Below are 22,173 nucleotides of genomic sequence, written 5' to 3' on the forward strand. Positions count from 1 at the left end.
GACGAACGTCCGAGCGTCGTGGCTGCTGTTTGTGGAGCTTTTCATCGTGTCACATGATTTTCAGAAAGAGGTTAAAAAAACAAAACAAAATAAAGAGAAAACTAAGATGTCGCTGATGGCTGGACCTCGCGGTGAGCTGACCGCCGTCCTCAAAGTCACGTCAGGAGCTAGCTGCTCGCTCACATTACAAATAAACATTTCCTCACTTGGCTGCAGCTTTGCAGATCCAGCTTTTCGGTTAACAAGAGGAAGTGGAACTGGAAGAAGTGGCTTTAAATTCCATTTACCCACTTAAATTGATGGTTAATCCTCGTTTTATTAGACTCCCAAAACTTTCACCACCATCTATTCTGTGAAAAAATGATCTAAAGTTGGAACTTTCCTGAAAGTAAATGGCACGCAGGCCCAGGCTGTACCGCGAATATAAAATAAATCCCGGTTTGATCATTATATTAGCGATCAAAGCTCAAATATAAATCACCACACATCTATGTGGAAAGTATATCTTTACAAAATCCCACCAGGGCCGGCGTTCCTTCTGAGCTGATCCTCTGCCGACCCACTTCGAAAGATTTATTACACTGACTTTCTAATAACATCCTGTCATTCATCAGCTCCATTTGCACCCTGAAATTACAGCAGATCTGAAAGGTGTATCAGAGGCAGGGCCAGCGCAGAGCTCCAGCACAACTTCTCATATTACCGCCTTGCTCTTCATTTAAGCACAGAAAAGCACTCGACTTTCCATTTTTCATATTAAAATACAGTCATTTTCATCATAAGTCCACCTGGGGATTGTTATTCCTGGATCCTGTGATTCTGTGAATGGTTATTGCTCTCAGGGGCACAAACAAAAAAAAGAAGAGGAGGAGTAGTCTCACGCAAACGTCTGTTCCCTTTTTATCTGATTTATCTCCGGTCCCCATTGGTGGAAACTGAAGTGGTCGCAGGAGACTTGCCGTTTGGCAGCCGCTCAAGTGGACCCGAGAGGGAAGAGCAAATACAAATGTAGGACACGGGAGCGAGGTTCCTGTGTTGATGTAGCTCTGTCCTGCTAGCATCCTGCCCCTGCCGGGACTCACTGTTCCTCCAATGGAATTCTGGGTCTTTGAGTTTATTTAAGATGCAGCTGAGAGGTCAGTGTACCAGAGGTTCAGCTCGGGCTGTTTAGACAACCTTGGACAAGAGTGTGGAAACATTTTTAGCTTTATTCTCTGGAAGGTTATTTTAGGATGCGGTTTCGTGGTTTGGTCAGACGTCGAAGAAAACAGATGCTTTTGTCGTTTGCGAAACGTCCTTATGATGACAAGTTATTCAGATTTTTTGCAGTTTGGGTCTTAGCTTTGGTTGTCGCTCCTACTGGTTATGGATGAGAGCTGGAAACATGAAAAAAATGAATGCAGCGAAGTCCAGCAGTGCAAGAAACAAGCAGCCAGGTGATCAGACAGGTTGTATATGAGCCAACTAAAAGTGCTGTCACAGACGCAGGCTGTCAATCTAAAGAAGGCGGGTTTAACGTAATACGAGCTGCAAACTGAGCTAAAAGAAATTATTTGACCAATATTACCTGTGCCATGAAGGCATGCTAGGCTAACGATGAACCAGGAAGTCAATCTGTGAAGTGTAACGGATGCTAACAGCAGAGATTTTGGGGATTAATAAGATCTGCTGGAGGTGGAGGTGCCGATGGTGCCCCCAGGCGCAGCGTCCCACAAGCCTTCCCTGGTTTGTCTTTGTGATTATTATCATATTTCTTATTTCTTACAAAGCTGCCTGCCCCATAAAATACATAAAAAAGTATCTATTACTGATTATTTTTCATCATTTGCATCACATGCATGTCATCAATCCAGGACCTGCAGAACCAACCTGTGGAAACCTGCTGGCTACACCTGAATTTAAATTGGCTGCTTTCCATGCGGCCATTCATCACATTCGGCGGAGTGTGTAGGAAACTGCAGAGCAATCGCAGCTTCGGCTCTTCACTGGTCACATTACGAAAGCGCACACCGCTACACACCTGTCTTGAAGACCTCGTAGCGAACAGAGAATCCCGCCCCGTGCGTCTCGTAGTCGGAGATGAACTTGATGAGGAGCTGGCCGCCGCTGGAGATGATGGGAGACGGCGCGATCTTTCCGCAAAACTTTCCCACCAGGGGTGACTGCTCGTCTCCGCCGTTGTAAACCTCCACCAAGTCGTACCTGAAGGAGAAGAGAGGAGATGCAGGTTGAGGTTCACGCTGCAGCAAAGAGCTAAACACAGATCTTTGGATGAGCTCATAATTGATTTTTACATTAACCCGTCCCAGTGGATCACCGGGCACTGCTCCCTCCTTCTGCAGTGTTTCATGGGTGTTTGCTTGAACGCACACAGCTGCTGAACATATGCATGAGGAACTGTTCTGTCTGAGCCTAATTTATCCGTCCAAAACCTCGTCTAAAAGTTAATTAGCTGCTCTGTGATTAGTGGCAATGCAATTTAAACAGGCATCCAACTGATTTTACAAGAGAAAGTCGATTTAGCAGATATTTAACAAAAAGCTGCTGCTGCAATCTGGAAGCACTGAGGGAAGACACTGTCAAGTTGCATTATGGGAAATGTAGGCTCAAGCATTATTAAGCTTTACTCATACCAGAGAATAAAGGGTAGGGTATCCTAGCTGCCTCTTGCTTTGAGGTTGAACTTTCTTTTCGTGAAAGGGCATATTTATAAAAACTTTAAATAACCGTTTCCATTCTTGAACGTGATCCCTCCACTCTTTGTCACAAACTGCGAGTGAAGCTGAAAAGACGCGCCCACGCCGAAACCACAAAAAATGCATGTCATCTGTTTTTCTCAAGCACGTCTTCCTGACACTGAGTGCTTCCTGATTTCAACTGAATTGAGGCGTTTCCCCCAAATACCAGCGGAGTCAGCTGATCTGCTTTGTTTGCAGCGTTTCGTCCTCTTGTGCTCAGAGCTGATTGCACCGCAGGACCACGAATTATGACGAGTGAGTGACGGAAGTGAAGAAAATCTCAGATTCAGCAGCTGGATGGTGAATTATTCACTGCATGCAGCGACATCTGCGTCTCTCCCGTCTTCTGCACGGTGAAAGGATCAATATCTGTGGTCATATTATGTCAGCAGAGATGTCGCAGATAGTTTGATGCAAGCTTCATTTAATCTCTAAGAACAAGGCACTTCTGTGTCTCCAAATCATGTGCACGTTCAGAGAACATCATATTTTTTTCCCACGAGCGAGATATCAGATCCCATCCTACATCCACTGGTCTGGAGTGAAAAATGAGCTTGCGTGCGTGCTCTTTCGCCATTCACGTTGATAAGAAAGCATCAGCTCTGTCTCGAGTGAAAGAGGAAAGACGTCAGATTTGGGAAGGAGGGTGGGAACGGGAGAGAGGCGGGGTGGCGACAAATGGAGGCTCTGAGGATCCCACCCAGAGGCTTCATCAGTCTCCGCTGTCTGCAAGGACCTCCCACCGCCGCTGCGGCACCTCATCCTTTACCTGCCGACACCCCCTGTCCACCCACTGTCCGCTTCACAACATCTCAAGTGTGTGTACGCTGGAAGTGCAGCTGTTTGTTTGTGAAACACTGCGCGGCGCCTGCAGGCGTACATGTTTGCTTTGCACGTGTCGTGCAGACGTTCTGCAAAGTACTCACTGTAAGAGCATTTTTAAGTGCAAGTAACAGGAAAGTGTGTTTGTGTGAGTGTGTGTGTGTGTGTGTGTGTGTGTGTGTGTGTGTGTGTGTGTGTGTGTGTGTGCCTTGATAAACACCCCCCCTCCTGCCCTCTCTGTGGCTGATTGAATCAGAGCCTGTGGAGGATTCACATCATTTACAGAAAGCTCGCCGAGGTGCAAGGAGAGTTCATGACGAATGGACTGATTATACAGGTTCCACACTGCAGCTAAAAACACGACCGTGAGCAGCAGAGTTATGCTCCCGCTGTCCGGTGCTTCATTTTAAAAGTTTTTAAGATGAGAACCTCTGCAGTATTTCACAAAAACAAAGGGGAGATTTGTTAAGATTGGCCAACAGTGCACACGCACATATTTCTAGCCGCTCTGTAAGACTGTGATCATCTAAATAAGGTAAAATAAAAGTGGATTTCAGCTGAAGAAACACAGAGACCTGTTTGTGCTCTGACAGCTGAGCCCCTGAGAGTAATTGTGGGAAATGTAGGAAATGATTCTGAAGTAGTGGCGGACACAGGCGGCACGCAGACAGACAACCCGTGCTGACCATCAGACCTGACTCAGACGTCCCCTCTGACCAGGACGGGAAAAGTCCGTCTGACGTCCAGACGGTGGAACATCTGTCCTGGAATGTGTAAATCAACCTTCGTAGCAGCAGACCGTCCTCGTGAAGCTGCTCCTGAGCATTTCCTTTGCACTCTCCTGCCATGTTTTCACATCTGACATTGGTCTTGTTTAGACGTTTGTCTGTTATTATTGCCATGCTGTCTGAGAGCGCTGTCTGACTGTTTGGACAAGCGCTCTACAAATAAAGAATAAAATACAGAACTTGTTATATCACATAACGAGCTTCTTCCTTCTGCAGCCAGCTGTGGAAACAGCATTGCCTGGCGAGCATCGACAGCTGAAGAGGTACAGCAGAGAAGCAGGACCTGATGGTGTCCTCGAGCGAGACGGATAATCTATAGCAACTTTGGGGTCTCTGCACTGAAGCTGGGCTTGACCTCTGACCCCTCCGACACAGAAAGCTTGGTGGAATGTCAAAATATGCCTTCAACATGGCGGCTTGCTGACCAGCGAATCGGCTCTCCAGTCAGAATCAAACGAGTCCCTCCTCTGCTGAGATCCACCTTTTCAGGCTTCAGGTTCGGGCTGACGCTCAGACGGTCGGCTCGTCTCACACTGAAGGGACTCAGCTGAGTTTTTAACAGCATTAGCATGCAGACAGAAAGCTTGTTAGCTGGAGTTTTTTCAAGAGTCTCCTCACGAGTTTGACGTGGGAAACTTGTTTTTCTCCCCAGATCTCTCACAGACGTCTTGAGCTGAAGGTTTTTGTTTCTCGATGTGACCAACGGAGAGCAGGGAGACAGACGGAGCTCCAGAACATCAACTCAGCACAAATAAGCATTTGCTTACTTTACCTTTGTGAACAGAAATGTGGTCATTTATTTTATGACGAACTGGAAATTTCTTCAGCAGTGGAAGACGTGGACTCAGAGGCACGGCGGGTAAACTTTTTCCAAAAGCACATTTTCCGCAGAAGCCTGATTTCTAAATATGCTTCTTTAAAACATGATTCCTTTCTTTTGTCTTTATTGCAGCGAATGCGCAGACAGGAAACATGGCTTAGAGAGAGGCCACCACAGGCCGCCAAGACATCCCTTCATTTAAACATCTGAAGATGTTTTAGTTTAACTTCCACCAGCAAAGCCATGCTTCCATCAGAGGGAAACCTGATGAATACAGCACAATCTAACACACTCTTATCAGAGAAGTTGCAGTTGGCAAACACACGACAATTAAAATTGCATAAATAATCAATAGAAATGTAAAAATTGACATCGACGGCAGCAGCAAACCCACAGCAATGCAGAAACATTGAAGCTCTGTCCATACATGCTGGTGTAAAGTCCTCTGCTTAACTTAAATGTCAACCTGCACTTCACCGCTGCAGCTGCATCCTCTGAAAAGACGAGTATCAGACCCAAAAACATAAACAATCCCAAAAACATTTGTTCAATTTCCACATTGTCAAGCATCCAGTCATTGTGAGGCCGGTCTGTTTACACGCATTATGTATCAGCGGCGCTGACAGCTGAGGGCGTAAACAATGTTTTCTATGTTTAAATGGAGGTTTGCGAGCCGGAGGTGTGCGAAATCTGTTCTTTCTCTCTCCATCTCTGACTTTATGCTTCTCTCTGTCTCTCCATGTGTTCGACAAAGCTTTACATGCCCGCTGAGAAATGGACTTAAGTGCTCACTTGTAAAGTCTTAGTGCTGGCGGTGATGTTTAGGTGGCGGCGTTATTATTCACAGCATCAAACCTCCACCTCGCTCCCCCTCCTCTCCCCGCGTCTTGCAGAGGCTCATAAAGTTAGAGCCATGGGGAGAGAGTGTGTGAGTGTGTGTGTGTCTGTCTGCATGCAGATGGCTGCGCTCGCTCCAGTCCTGCAGGCAGTCGGTGTTTACAGAGACAGGCCGTTTAATGAAGTGGCTCCATCTCTTCACACTCTAGTTAAGGAGAGAGTCTCAGCCTGCAGCCCCGCGGCCTCCTCTCCGCCCCCTCACATCACTCATTAGCCACACCGGCTACTCATGCCCTCCAAATGCAGCTGTCCATGGCAAATGCCTTGCTCAAGGGCAAAACGATGGCCAGTCCATCTGAGGGCTGGCAGCAGATGTTTAAATTAACATTGGAGGCGATTAACCGGCGCAGTGACGTACAGAACAGGAAGTGCAAGTGGACAAAATGCCGAGCTTGATGAGCAAACAGGAGCGGGGGGGACAGCGAGACTCCTTGTCTCGCACGTCTTTGCCCTGGGCTGTGCCTCTCAGGCTGTATGCCACCATCATCTGATTGGTTGGCTTGTTGTGGCTGATTCTGCCTTTGAGACATCTCTGCATACACACTCAGGGCTGAAAAACTGACCACCTCGTCATGCTTTGCAGCTACTGATTATTCTGCATCATGAGTAGTTTCATATCTGATACTGTGAGTATTTTGCTGATAATACTTTTTGGATTTGCATATTTATAGTAGAAGTTAATTCAAAGTAATAGAGTCAGAGCATTAATGATACAGAAACTGGACTATTTTTATAGAAAGTCACATCACGACCTCTTCAGTTCAGAAGCTCCAGAACAAGAACGTGAACCTGAGCTAAGCTTGTTCTGCTGATAACATACATAACATACAAACACAGTAACATAAAAACATAGTTTCAGTTTTCCCTCTCGTGTGAAACCAAGGCTGCACCATCGGCTTCACCCTGAAAGCAGCAGCAGATATGCTTTACTTAAAATGAAGACGTGGGTGGTTAGCTAATCAGGAAAAAAGAAACACCTACAGGAACCCTCAGATAAAAATAAATCCAATTAATTAGAGCGAAAATCCAATAAAAACTCTAATTATTAAGATGTCTCATTATCACCCACACAGTTTGATAAGTGACCCACTAAGATAAGTGACACAAAGTGACCACAGGCGGCGACACTGCTGCCAAACGTGAAACAAAAGGCGATGTGGTGGATCAGCTCTTTGAATAAATAGGATGCAGATGGAGGAGGAGGGTTTCTCGCAGCGCTGCATTCCTTCCTGCCTTCTTCTCAAGCTACTGAGCTATGAGCAGACACCCTCGCCCTGCTGCTCGTTAACATGCTCGCGGTGTTGTGTTGTGCCCCCCTCCCGCCCCCGCAGCTAGCTTCTTAACACACATCTGGAAGGTATCTCGGGAGTGTTTACGGGGTGAAGTTTGAGCCGCCGTTGCGTTCGCCTCCTGCAAAGCGAAGCCGGGGATGACTCAGCGTTTCTGCAGAGCGTCCTCCCTGTCGTCCATCCACCTCTCTTTCCCTCCACCTGGATCCGTCTGTGCAAACACCGTCTGCTCTCCACCTTCCTCCCCAGACATTAAAAGATTCTTCCGAAAACTCGCACCTCTCCACAAACCAGCTGGCTTCAAAGGAAGCATCCCAGCTCCGATGCACCCAAACCAAACTTTAAAAGTCTGATCAAGTGTCAAGGCTTTCCCACTTTTCCCCAGAAGGCCTCATCCACCTCTGCTCCACGCGGCGAGTTCCTTCATTACCCAGAACGGCTTTCAACAACCTCAAGAAAACAGTGTGAACTTGTTGCACTCGGCTGCTGACGGAGGAGCGACCGTGCCAGCAGCATCCAGGAGGCGTGTTGCTCCAGCTGAGAAGAAGGGCGTCACGCCCCTTTATCAAAAGCCAAGAGGCATTTTCGATAAAGGAGGAGGGCGTCGTGCCCTTTTATCAAAACCCAGCAGGCAGTTCAGGCTAGTGTTTGATTCTCGAGGGTCCGGCACCTAAAACTGAAGGTTCCTCTTGACTCATGATTCAAAGGAAGACGAACCTGCACCAGATAAAAAGAAGAGGCAGGAAACATTGCCAACTGTTACTTCCTGCTTCCTGTTTATTGTGCTACTTGACCGAGCTTTCACACCACCACACACTCCACGCTTAAAGGTACTCCATCAGGAATTTACGACAGCGGCATGAATAATCAGCCACATTTTCACGTCTTAACAAAGCAGCTCACCATGAACGTGCAGCTGCTGGAAGCTTCAGTTAAATCAGAGAACATGTGATCTATCACGGTGTTTCCTGACCTGCTGTCACACTATGTCAGATTTTTGCTTGTGGCTCTGTCACATTACAATCCAGCTGGGACTTTTAAAGATTCAACTGTGCAGGGAGTAACGGGGAGCATATTTCAGAGTTCAGGTGATCTTTGGGCTCAACACCACCCACGACATGGAGGTTGAAAAGCTATGGAGAGCTTTGCCGCATTGTGCCGTCTAAACAATGGCTGCGCTCGGTGAAACACTGTCTTTAGATCCATCCTCTGTGGAACAAAAAGAGCTTGAAACGCACACACCCACTACAGCACACGCACACACCCACCCTTTTTATCACATGTGAGGACATAACCTTGACTTGATTAATGTCCTGGAGATGTACGGTAACTTTTACCACAACCACTACATTTAACCCCCAAACTGAACGGTTTACAGTGTGACATCAAGCTTTTTGACTCCAGGAAGTGCTGCATGTGAGTCCACCAACAAAACACACACACACACTCACACACACACTCTCACACACACACACACACACACACACAGGGGAAGCTGCAGGCTACAATGCTCAGATTCTGCATTACACGAGCAGTTTCTGTGTTTTACTGCTGATACACTCAGTCTGACCAGTCGTTCTGAGCTCTGCTGGGAGGCTACAGATGGCACGTGTGTGTGCTGTATCCGAGTGTGTGAGCAGAAAACACACTATGACACCACCTGCCATCACACACACACACACCAGTCCATCCCTCCCCGTTTCTCACCTCCCCCGTGTTCATCGAAGGATCTACATCATCTCCCTCTCACCGCCTTACTCACACTCTCACTCACACTCACACACACACACACACACACACACACACACACGAGTCCTCACTACAGCTCTACCCACAAATAATACTCTTAGTCAGTTTCCTGCTCACACACATGCAAATATTTGCAGAAATACTCACTTCTGCAAACTGCACCGTTTGTACTTCTGTTCCTGTGAGGAGCTTCATTCTTAACACTGTTAAGACGCGGTGAATGGGATGCAAGCGCGCAGCTTCGCAAGGCATTATGGGATAGCGGGTGGCGTGGGATTGAGCTCAGGCACAAGAAAAATGAGGGCTTGATGACAAAAGGTGAAATCTACCTGGACGTTCTGCAGAGATCTTCTAAAAACCTCAAAGTCATGAAAAAGGCTGGATGGCAGATTGCTTGTTTACACAATGACTGCTAATGAGCAATACTTGTTAGGCTTGTGCAACCCTGACTCCTCGAAATGAGGTTTATTTGTTTGTCCAGTGATTATGCCTCAACTGCTGCCTGGATGATGTTCACGGGTAACTTTAGTCCATGTAGTAACATCCTTCATCCAGTCATGTGTTCACAAAGTGGTGAACCTCATCCATCCTCACCTGTGAACGACTGAGCCCCTCCAGGATGCCCCTCTCATACCCTATCATGCAGTGTTGGGAAAGTTCACTTTCTACATGAACTAGTTCAAAGTTCAGTTCACAGATTTTAAAATGAACTAGTTCAGTTCATAGTTCATCATTCAAAATGTTGAACTAAGTTCACCAAAAATGAACTCGTTCATAGTTCTTTTTTCCATTTGTTGCTGCGAGCAGTTATTTTTCTAAATTATTGCCACAGCCCATAAAGACCCACAGACAGCAATCATGTTATCAGCGTTAACACTGTCACTACGCGTCAGATTTCATCTTCATATCCAGTTTTGAATCCTTATCCAGCCAGGGTTTACATCAGCACTGAGGGGACAGCATTTCCCCATTGCTGCTTTAACACTTTGTTGATGTCCATTCAGTCCACACCAGCCGCAGCTGCAGCTTTCACCCCATGTGACTGAAGTGCAAATTTTCTTTTTGAAAAGGGCAAAGTTTGCAAAGAAATGTATGACATTTCCCATCCTCACCAACCTTGTCAGAAAACTCGTTTAAATGATCATACGACGCCTCCTTGCTGCTTTTTGTTTTGATGATGCATGCGGCGATGTGACACTGGTGGCTGGTGTTTTTTCTGCTACATATCAAGGCCTGTTTACGGCGTGTTTTAGCCGGGTTTTCAGATTTCTATAGAAATCTGGCACCCTATTGAAAGAAGGTAAACTGAGAGAGCGTGCCGTTCAGACACCAGAATGAACGAGTTCACAGTGACGTTCGTCAGGCAGTCATACAGTACGTTCAGTTCACGTTCGCCCAAAATATGAACGAGTTCATGAACTATCATTCAATGGACGCGTTCAGGCACAACACTGCAATCATGACACCTGTTGCCAGTGAGCCTGTTTACCTGTGGAGGGTTCCAAACAGGTGTTTTTGGAGCGTTCCACATCATTTAAGTGTCATTTCAAGGAGAGTTGGGTTGTGATTGACAAGCGAGAAGCCAGGCGTGTGTCCTGAAAATTAACCCAGTTCTTACTCTAACCTACACCTAAATATAACCCTGACCCCAAAACCTTAAGTCTTAACCCTGAAACAGCCTTCTGAATAAGTGAGGAGCAGCTCACCATCAGCATCAAAGCAACGGTCCTCCCAAAGAGGAGAGACTCGTTAGTGTGAACAAAACTGCTCATTAGAGCTTTGCGCGCTCGCTAGATGTCATTTTCTCTCACACACATAAAGCACACACACTCAGAAATACTTACTCGTGCCACCCGTCCACCCACACACATTTCATTTTCTGACCACGACTGTAATAAAAGCAATAAGCGCACATTTGAAAACAAACATTGATTCGTTTATCCATTTTTTGGTAAACCCGGCATCCGCAGAGCGACGACCAACACTTCCAAAAAAGGAGAAAACCCTTTTAAAACGAGTGAGATCTCACACACACACACACGCAGACACACAAACTCCCTCCTCTGCCCAAAAAATAAATTGGGCCAAGCAGCCAAAGTATGAATATCCTCATCCTTCACCTCGGCTGTGCAGATACAAAGCCGCGGCAGCACAATCCTGCTGGGAAATTAAAAGGGAGACGAGGAGGAGGTGGAATTTGTTCTCATTTAGGAAGCCTTAATCTGACAGAGGAGGGGAGGAGAACGCCGCTTCCCCCCCTCTCTCTTTTAGGCAGACTGTTTAGGGACCCTGAAGGATGAAATGAGATTTGGTGCAAACTCAGTGGGGTTTAATATGGGAAAGCTGAAAAGAACGAAAGTCAAAGTCAACGTTTTGGGGAGAAGTTTCTCTCGGGGTCAAAGCAACTTTAACGGAAAACAAGGTGAGCTCGTCGCTCCGTCTGCGAGTTCAGACTTAAACAAACACAGAAGGGCGTTTCCGAGTGTGAATTCGGAGAAACTTCTCGTCCGTACCTGAGAGATTTGGGAGGAAAAAGGCCTTTTGTCAAGCGACACTCAATCCACGCCTCTCTGAAGTGAGCTGGGGGCGAAGCAATAAACACTGTGTCACTTCCACTGCGCTTCGACATGTGCTAACCCTCAACACGTTCATCTGCATTCACACAGAGGCCCGGCTCTCTATACATCCACCTCTTCTGCTCCAAAAACATGTGAAATTAATTAGCTGGCTCTACTCAGACTCACATATAGAAAGCCCAGCAGGGACCGCTCCGGTTTGGCAGCGAGGGAGTCGGGTTGACGGACAGATGGGGAGGCAGATACAGCAGGAAGATAAAGAGCTGGACGTTGTGAAGCAGCCTTCATTTCAGAGTGACTTTATTAAAGCTGAAAAGCCTGCTGGTGTTGTCACTTAACGAGCCGCATCTGAGAAATAAACCAAGTTAAAAGTGGATAAGCGCATTTGCCAAATTAGCTTTTGCACTCACGCAAACACACACACCAGAAAGACTCCTCTGTTCTTCGTGGATCGCTGCTTTCAGAGCTGCAGGCTAACACTTTAGCATCGTGAGCGACAGAAGGAGGAGAGCGGCGTCGGCTACATATTTCAGCAGCATCTGAGACGTGTTTCTGCGTCACGTTACAGTTAAAATTAGACGTCACACAAAGGTGACATCCTGCTGCGGTGAACTGACCTGCTTTTAAATTAAAAAGATGTGTTTCACACAGAAGAGTGGAGATACAAACCACAGCAACACTGTCCAAAAAGTAGGCTAATTTATTAAGCTAATAGTGCACATTCAGCGTTAGCACATGCACAGGCAGTGTGCAGTTTAATTACTTGTTTATTGCTGTTTAAATAAAGCCATAAATTCCTTTACTGGACTTTACTGAAGATAAAGACAGAAAACACAATAAATTCAAAGTTCTGATGTATTTTCATTGATTTAAAAACCCAACATTGTGTAATATAGTCGAGCAAAGCCTCACAGCGAGCAGCTGAAACTAAAAGATTGGTGCTTATGCAGTAATGCATAAATTACTTAGACTGACTATAAAGGGAGCGTTTCTCATAATGAAGACCATTACTTTTAAACAATACAGGACTCTAATGCAGGGCGGAGAATGGGGAATTGCAAAATTGTGCTATTATTATGGATTATTATTACAGAATTGTGCTACTGATCCAAACAGCACCACCACTCTGACTGCTTGTTGAAGGATACTTGTCAAAAATGGCTGGTATTAGCATTCACTATACTCTAATGTCGGCATGTAATCCCAGAATGAATCACGCTGTGGTGACACACAGATCGTTTTGCTCTCAGCACACCCATTTCCTGAAAACCTGTTGTGTTTCCTTCAGTCAGCAGTCTTATTTAAAAGAGCTCAGAGCTCATGACACTGTGAACACTGAGTCACTCCAGCGCTCGCTGCGCTCCTCCAAGCATCCAAACGTTAACAGACTGAAGCTTCGGAGGCACGAACACGATCGCGGCCACAAAAACCAGTAAACCAGTCTGACCTCGGAGAGCTGCAGGTTGTTCAGAGTGCAGAGCTGACCTGAAAGATCTGGGTCATCACTCATGTTACATCTATCTGTGCATTTTATTTTTGGTGTGTATGCACATGTGTGTGTGCGTGGACATACATTACAGACCTCTGAGGGCATAAATATGTTCATACAGTCACACTGTGGGGACTCACTGTCCTTATGGGGACAAAATACAAGTCCCCATAGTGTAAATCATTCAGCTTTAGGGTGTGTTATGGTTAGAGGAGGTCTCCAGGAAATGAATGTAAGCCTATGTAATGTCCTCAGAAGCTATGGAAACACAACTGTGTGTGTGTGCGTGTGTGTGTCTGTGTGTGTGTGTGTGCTTGCTTCCCACACACTTTAATCTGTTTATCGTCTGCCCACAAGATGCGTGTGTGTATCCTCTACCTACATGTCTCAATGGGAGGTCACCCTGGGGCGTTTCTACACAGACAGACACACATTCCTCTACGAGCTGTGGACCAAAAAGACTCCATTGTCCACGCTGACCGCGAGCGGCCATTAGGCTCCGACAGGGGGGCGGGTTTCCCGTCGCGCATGTTGAAGAAGACAAAGCCCTCCAGGCCGCTCATCCTCCTTGGAGGTCAGGACACAGCTTCACCCCCGTGTCCGACGCTGACCTGTCGCAGGCGTGACATTGAGCTTTCAAGCTTTATGAGTTCACAAGGAGGCAGATGAAAAGACGTAAAATCATTTAGAATTGGTGGATGGTGTCTTGTGACTTTCAGAAACACATACGGCACTTTATTTTACAGACTTCATGAAGAAAGAAGGCCTGTCTGTGATGTAAATCTGCATCTATCTATCCGTCAACATTAAAACTGTGATCAAGGCACTGATGCTGAATTCCTAAAATCCACTCAATCTTCAGATATTTTAAGCACTTTAAAGCTCACATAAGGCCATTTTGTGCATTTTTGAGCCAACTGGACAGGTTTTTCTGGACCTGAGGCTGTTTTGCCTCAGAGCTTAGCTGAGGTGTGAAAGCTGCTGCAGTCCAGAAAAACAGTGGAGAGCAGATTCCCGTGGAGTCCAGACTCAGCGTCCCAAACTGGACGCTGAGTGACATCAATGGTGTCACATTAGCGTCCTTTGTCGTCGAATGAAAAACTTATCTGAAGCTTTGAAAACACGCGTGTTGAACGGCTGCACCGTTATGAACTCCTGCATCCTGACACGCCATGCACACAGGCGTGACTCACTTCCCTGCTTTCATGCAGCAGCAGGACCAAAGTAACAGTAAAATAAAAAGAAACGTCTTCCGCGTTTGCCAAAAAATTGTGCATTTTTCAGGGATGGTGCACCGTGTTGTGATCCACGTCTCTAAAGGGAAGAAAAGACTCAGTGTGGATGAAGCCTGAGCCTCAAATCTCCCAAAGACTTGAAGATTTCAGCGTCCAACCATCCATCCTCACGTGGAACATCCTCCCGAACGCCTGCGCCGCTCCGGATAAATCCTCCAAACTTACTCAAGCAGCCAACCTAAAAAAATCCAGCAAGCCAGCGGCTTGTTGACATCTCTGTTGTTTTCATGCTTGCTGTGCGTCCGGTGTTCACAGCGGATTTAAACGTGAACACGCCAATAGGAGCCGTGTGCAGAAATAGTTCAAAACAAGCTTTATCGCCACTGTAAAATCCAACTGCTCACTCTGATAGAAGCCCCTCTCTCAGGCATAACAGCGTGTATTTTGCTTTGGGAACATCTGGAGTGTATCAGCGAGCGCATCCTGTAAATCCTGGGGTTGCAGCTGTGTGTGTGCGTGTGTGTGTGTGTGTGTGTGACGTTGCTGACTGGGTTTCCCCCCCTCTTCCACTGCCAAACTCTCTCCTCGTTAATCTGCTCGTTAAGGATCTAATCTGACATGTGTTTTCATTTGTGTGTGAGCGTGTGTGTGTTTATGTGCGACGCACTGATGAGCAGGGAATCCACAATAGCTCTGATTACATTTACAGCAATTTGTTGGTTTTATTGTGTGTGTGTTTGTGTGTTTGTGCGCTTCAGAGTGCTTTTTCTGAGCTGTGCGTATCTACACACAGTGTGTTATTTATATGTGTGCTGATTCATATGGGAAGCCGAGTTTGCGGCTATAATTGTTTAGAAAAGCGAATCCAAACAATGTACAGTTGCATAAGAGAAACAATAGCAGGATTCAAAGTTCACCCTTCCGTCCGTCAGACAAATATTTGCTCCTGAGAGACGAGAGTCGGCCGGTGAAAGTCGGCCAATGGTCTCGCTCTGATCTATAAATGGTGGAAAGGAGGAGCTGTGTTTATTGATAGATGAACTTTCTAACATTGAGCTCTGGGGCCAAGCAGTTAATCATAAATTAGTGATACTGAGATCAGTGATGTGAAATTAACTAAAAGGATCAATTCAAGGCTCATTTTGACAGAAGTGTGTCCTCTCGCTATCAGGCTTATCTTATCTTAGCTTTACATTAGAAAAATGGCAGCTTTATCAAACCTCCACGACAGGGAAGTTAAGTTGTTACAGACAGCAAGAGCGCAGGAATAAAAAGGAGATGTAGAAAAAAGAACAAACAGACAGAAAATAAAAAAAAGTTGTCCATCATTTGTCCAAGTCCAAGAGGAGACAGAGACAATATGGCCAACAGGAAAAAAATGGGCTGAAAACATGACGGGTGCACACGGAGTTCAGAGTGTGAGGAGAGAGAAAGTGATGCTGAAGGACGTGACGGGATGAAAACAACTGCCCGAGGGTGGTGGTGGTGGAGGAGGAGGAGGAGGAGGAGGAGGAGGAGGACAGACAGGGAGAGGTCTGTCACCGAGGTCAGGATCGGACTGACCATGCCAACCAGCCCCAAGCCCTTTGTCTCTCTGAGTCTGACTCCACTCTTCCTCTTATCTTCCACCTCTGTCCCCTTTGCTTACTCCTCATCATCGTTACTCCTCTTCTTCTCCTTCTTCATTTCTATTTGTTCCACTTTAATATCTCACGTCCTGCGAGCATCACACTGAACAACCAGGAGCGATTTAACGATTAAACTGACGTCCTTGGTTTGAGTACTATAGGGAAGCCTTAGATTGATGCATCGTGGGAAATGTAGTAGTTTTGGGAAACAAAGATGGCATGACAAAAGGGAGAGGCATATTGATCAGTACATGCTCTATTAAAACCCTGTGAGTATTTAAATCCTGTTAATTGTTGTGGAAACAAAGGAAACTGAAAGCGGAAATCAGACGTTTTGGTCCCAATTAAAACCTAAAACTGTCAAGGTTTCATGAATATTTTCTGTTTAAACAAATGAAAAGAAATTCCACATGTGCCAGTGCAACACAAAAAACAAAATCTGAAGCATATTGCATAAGACAGGACAATTACTCCTTCAGACTACAAACAGGAAAACACAACAAATACCCATCTTTCACTGACCAAAGTCTCACGGCTCTTTTGTACTTCAAAGTAACAAATGGAAGGAACTCATCGCTGCCAAACACCGAACAAACAACCAAATAATTTTTGGAGGCTCATGCCTCAAATTTCCTTGGCAGTGAGCCACAGGCTAACCACTCTGTGACAGCAGCACATTTAGCCTTCCTGTTTTGTGTGGCCGCCGTGGAACTGAAAAACACAACCATCTGGAGGGGAGGCTTTTATTTTCTTTAAAACTGGCAAAGTCAGACCGAACGCTGAACACAGGGCCGCCGGTGGAACAGCCCTCGGTCTGAAGCCACATGAAGAAAGCTGAGATTCAATAGAATATCTGTTCTGCGGCTCAAACACGAGACTAAACAACTCACGGGGGGGCTCTGCTTTCGCAAGAGGAGGTCATCAACAATAAGCTGGGAACTAAAGTTCATCCAACTGTTTATCAATCCATTCAGCAATTCATCCCTCCATCCCAGAATCCTTTGAGCCATCCGATGATTCATACATCTGTCCCACATTCTATTACTGAACAACGCATCCACCTCCTCCATCCACTCACCCATTGATCCATCTCTTTGAGTCATCCATTCGTTCAGACAATGCATTCATCATTCGTCCAGCACTCCACCATGCATCCATCCATCATGGGGTTCATCCATCCATCATCTTTCCATTTGTCAACCAGAAATTCATTCATTCAGTGTCCACCAATCGACATGTCCATTCACCCCCTAATACTTCATCCATCCAGTCATCCATCCATCCATCCATCCATCCATCCATCCATCCATCCATCCATCAATTCATCGTTCAATCACTTCATCCATCCATTCATCCTTCCTCTATCCATTTATCCGTCCAAACATTCACACATCTGCTGATCCATCCACTGATCAATTCATGGCCATCTCTTCATCATCTGCTGATTCTTTCATTCATCCTGCCATTCTTCCATCAATCATCGTCAGATTCACCCGTCCACTCTTCCTCCCTCTATCCTTCATCCATCGTCCAGCAGCCCATACGCACTCATCCATTCACCATCTATCCATCAGTGCTGCCTACCATCCAATTAGCGTTCAATCGATCTATCCATCGCTCCATTATCAACAATCAAACAACAACAACAACAACAACATAACCAACGATCGATTGATCTTTCATCCATCCATCATTCATACCTTCACTGACAAACTGCAGAGTCCTAACGCTTCCAGAACGTTTGATTGGTTCTTTGACTTTGAAAAGGTGAAGTGACTGAAAAACAAAACCCACAGCTGACGTTACAAACAACACAACCTCCCCAGTTCCCACGTATCCACGCAGACAGATGCTGAAGGCTTTGAAATGTGTGTTTGTGTTCATGCAGAACTCCAGGCTGCAGGACGTCGGTCCTGTGACTGTGCGTCCGCCTGAGGAACCTTGTTCTTTGACTAATCGCTTGACCTTTAGACATGAGGGCTGGCTCGTCTTTCCATCACATGTGGAGGAATTTATAGCTTGTCCCTCTATTTCGTTCTTTCTCACATCACAAGCGGTTACTTATCATCACGGGATGGTCAAGACGTTGCAGCTATTCTGTGACAAAGTGTTGCTCTTTGCTGCGTCCAAGCACTACCTTCAGTCTCCAAAGTGATCGTAAAGTAGAATCAACACCTTTGGAAAGCAGCTTCAGCTAAGAGCAAACACTGTGACCTTAATGAGCGAAGGATTTATTGTAGGATGTGGTGTAAGGTTGCTTTTGTTCCACCTAATCAATGATGGATTTCTCTTGAAATGACTCAAACATTAAATACTGTCACACCTTTGTCTGGATATTGCAGATACGAGGATTTTTCACCAGAGGCAAAGTAAAGGAGAAATCATCCGTTGTCTTAGGAAGTGCTCCTTAACACTGATTCTACAAGTCTGAGGTACTTTAACGAGGGATGATCCCACTCTTTTAAAAGTTTAAAAGCTTTTAAATGCTTGCGGTGGAAAGCGCATCCCTCCAAAATCTCCCATCTGTGTTCAGTTGGGTTGATATCCGATGACTGTGAAGGCCGTAATATATGATAACTTCCATGCTCAGTGACCTCTTGTGACCATTACAAACCCATAAATCCAAGATGTGACATGAAAAGCCATAAAAGTCGCCGTGTGTGTGTCAGAGCTACAGAGCTGTGTGTCAGAGGATGTGCAGAGCATGCACACAGGAGCTGTTTGCACCACACAGTGCACATGAAGCATACTGTAAGTGACAGAAAGTTTGGTTGCGACTATGTGTGATGTGTGTGCGTGCTGTGTATGTGTGAGGTGCAGCCTGTGCCAGTGCAGCCTCGTGTGGGAGGAAACAGTTCAGCCAACTCCTAAAAAGATGTCCCAAATTATCCCGCCACCGACGCATGTTCCTTAGCCGTGCCTCTGCTCTATTTCACCGCGCTCCGCAGGGATTCACTTTGTCGGCCGCGCTATTTCAGACGTGGACGTGAGACAAGGCTCGTTCTGGTGCCGCTCCAGATTGGCCGGGGAGGCAGAGCCGATGGATCTTAGCGCGTCTGAACAAAAGTGTTACTGGTTCTCGTCTACACCAACGTCTGTTCGCTGAGCGCAGACGGAGCCACTCGAGAGTTTGTCGAAGTAAAAGGTTGTCGTTGGAATTATCACCCAGACTGGCTGTTTTACAGAAGCTTCTGAAAGCCTCGCGAACCTCAGACTAATGCATTTCATCCGGAAAAATGCTACAGTGAATGTTTGTGATGCGTTACATTTGCTATTTTTCTGACATCAAACGGCACTCTGTGGGTTAAATATAAGCATTTTTTGTGACGAAGGCGTCATTGTTTCCAAACTGGCGCATCATCTAATTTTAGCCGAAAACTCCCCCAAAGTTTCAGTTTCCTCTTTCATGAATCACACTGGCAGAAAACATTTCAGTATTTTTAAAAACACTGTAATTAGGCATCATAATTACAAAGTGTGGGTCACGAGGGTGCATCGGGAGGATTCGGCGTGTTGTGTGACACAGATGTGGACCGCGTTTGCTCGAAGACGCCACTGTTAAGGCTTCTTTGTTTGGCTCGTTGGCTGCAGACGTGTTTCTCAGCGCTGGAACATGTTTGTTCCATTTTGGTCCAGTAATCTAATTATGGGACTGGGAGAGATGGGCAAGCGGTGACAGGCTATCAGATGGGGGGGGGGGGGGGGTCATTCCAACAATAAACTGAGAGTATAGTTGAATTAAAAATGAGATCAGTGGAGTGTTGTTGAAACTGTCTGGTAAACTAAATGCCACTGGCTCGATTTTCCCGACAGAACATTAAAAGTCCATCTGGGAAATTCAGTGAATCTCAACCAGCTCAGTTACGATGAGGGTTACTGGGAGAGAGTCAAGGTTCTGCAGAACTGTGTTTCATCTACAGCTAGAACAATCAGCCGATTAGTTTATCAAAAGATAAATATTCAGCTAAAGTAGACAAGAAGTAAGTAAGCTGAAGTAAGACCAGTTGTCACTTGTTGGGTAAAATAAGGAGAAATATAGCAGACTCATAAAAAAAATAAATAATTAGAGTCACCTTTTCATTTACTCATCAAAAATGAAACCAATCAAAACTCTCATTCTGCTGTGTGTCTCTCATGTTTTCACTCCTGATGATCAGATGTAAAGATTTAGCTTGTGAGCTCTGTTCATTATCGATCGACATGCTGACTGCTTTCCTCGACGAGGTGATTCATCCACTGGCCTACGTAAAACTAAATGTCAGAAAATAATACAAAAAAAAAGTCACAGTGACTTCTTCAAATGTTTTGTCCATCCAACAGTTGAAAACCCAAATATGTTTGTTTACAATGCGGCAGAGAAAATCCTCCTATCTGAGCTGGAACCAGAGAATGTTTGATGATTTGGCTTTGAAGGGACTTCAAAGATGAACTGATTGCAACATTGTTACGTTAATCTTCTGTTGATCAAATCTGACTTTTGACCTCTGACGTCTCTGGACACTTGCTGATGGACAGATGCTCGCTGTCCCACGTGTCTCCGGATTGAAAGCCTATCAGAGGCGGCCTTTAAGACCTCACACTCATGGTAAAACATCACAGTCTGTTGCTGTTTCCAATCACGTCGCTGCCTGGACGGGATCACATTTCCGAGCTGACGTCGGGTTTGGTGGCATCAAACTGTGAAAGCAAACTCTTAAATATCATCTCAGGAAATTTTTAAGTGGGACTGCGGTCTTGCCAAAGGCTTAAAGCCCGGCTCAGTGGGCATATTTCGAACATTTGACTCGATCCCAAAAACAACACCGCTCCTGCCAAGTCAGAGAGCGACGAGCTACACCCCATCATCATCCAACATAAACTCACACAACAAATAATGAAACCAGTCGAGCAAATCGGAGGCCCCTGACCAAACAGTCAAATGACATGTTAAGGTGGCTGCAGGGTGGCCAGGCCGGTGAGCCGTCGCAGGTTTGAATCCTGTGCCGTCCTCACTGCAGGCTTACCGAGCAGCGTGCCTGCAGCCAGAGTCGACAGTCCCACCACAGAGAACGAGCTGGGACAGTGACGAACAGCTCGCAGAGCCTCTTCAGATCCATAAAAACCAGTCTGGAAATCTGATGACACTTTGTCACCGTCTGAATATGAAATAACTTGATCTTTCTTTGTCTCTGGAAACCTTCCTCTGGTTCTTCCTCAGATGCAAGATGGATAAGAACATTTTAGCAACATGTTCAGCACATGTTCACCTCAAATGAAATCATAATATTTGCCTTTACGACGCCTCATTCCAGCACATTAACCTATGGAAAAGTAATTTAAACAGACAATAATACTCTGTTGGTGGTGTGCTACAGCGCCAACCACTGTCTAAAATTTTATCACCAAGATTTACTACATTTCATTAAGTACTTAGACAGCATTATTACATACTTAAACTGCTCCCAGGGCCACCACACAAATAAGGTCGTTACAGAATGAGCTCTTCCAGGTAAAAGCTTTCCTAACAGCACAGAGGAAGGTGTGTGATCCACTGAAAAACACGATATCCACTCTCTGTCCACAGCGCTAATGGTTTATTAGTCCCTTGGTGGTGAAACATGATCCGATAGTATTGGAGGACCCCATCTGTGAGACAGCACCGGACAGCCAGCCATGATTTACACAGGAGCCGTTTATGGAGCTTTTAAAAAAGACAGAGAAGCCGACACAAAAACAGGCTTATTTATGGAGGAGAGCAACACATGGGCTGCTGTGTGGATGCACACAATCCAGTGTGTGTCTCTGGGTCGGGGGGGGGGGGGGGGGGGGGGGGGGGTTTGTGTGTGTCTGCATGAGTGCTTGTTTACAGGTTTTTGTAGGCTAACGCTCAGGAAAGCACCACTATGTGCAGGAATGACTTGTGGTGCATGTTTGAGTGTCTGTGTGGAAAAAGCTTGTTATGTAAAGACATTTTTAAGTGTTTTTATCCAGAAGTAACACCTGCCGGGCCTGGCTGATGGTGACGGGAAACTGGGCTGCGTTAACATTTACTCTCATTATTGATTAATCGGACAACTATTTTCTCAATGAATCAGCTAATCGTTCCTCTATAAAGCAAACAGGCAAAAGCAGATACCATCAAATCACTTCAATTTGGCAAAAA

General features: G+C 45.8%; 1 protein-coding gene across 4 annotated transcripts in view; it reads right to left on the minus strand.

The window, feature by feature from the left end:
- The window catches only part of LOC139338828 (neuropilin-1a-like), a 71,983-nt gene that overhangs the window by 47,352 nt on the left and 2,458 nt on the right, over positions 1–22,173 (minus strand). For all 4 annotated transcript variants that reach the window (XM_070974104.1, XM_070974105.1, XM_070974103.1 and 1 more), the window contains exon 3: positions 2,021–2,202. In XM_070974104.1, coding sequence (XP_070830205.1) covers positions 2,021–2,202 — 182 coding nt within the window. The remainder of the gene's footprint in view (positions 1–2,020; positions 2,203–22,173) is intronic.

This window comes from Chaetodon trifascialis, chromosome 11, assembly GCF_039877785.1.
Source record: "Chaetodon trifascialis isolate fChaTrf1 chromosome 11, fChaTrf1.hap1, whole genome shotgun sequence".
NCBI lineage: Eukaryota > Metazoa > Chordata > Actinopteri > Chaetodontiformes > Chaetodontidae > Chaetodon > Chaetodon trifascialis.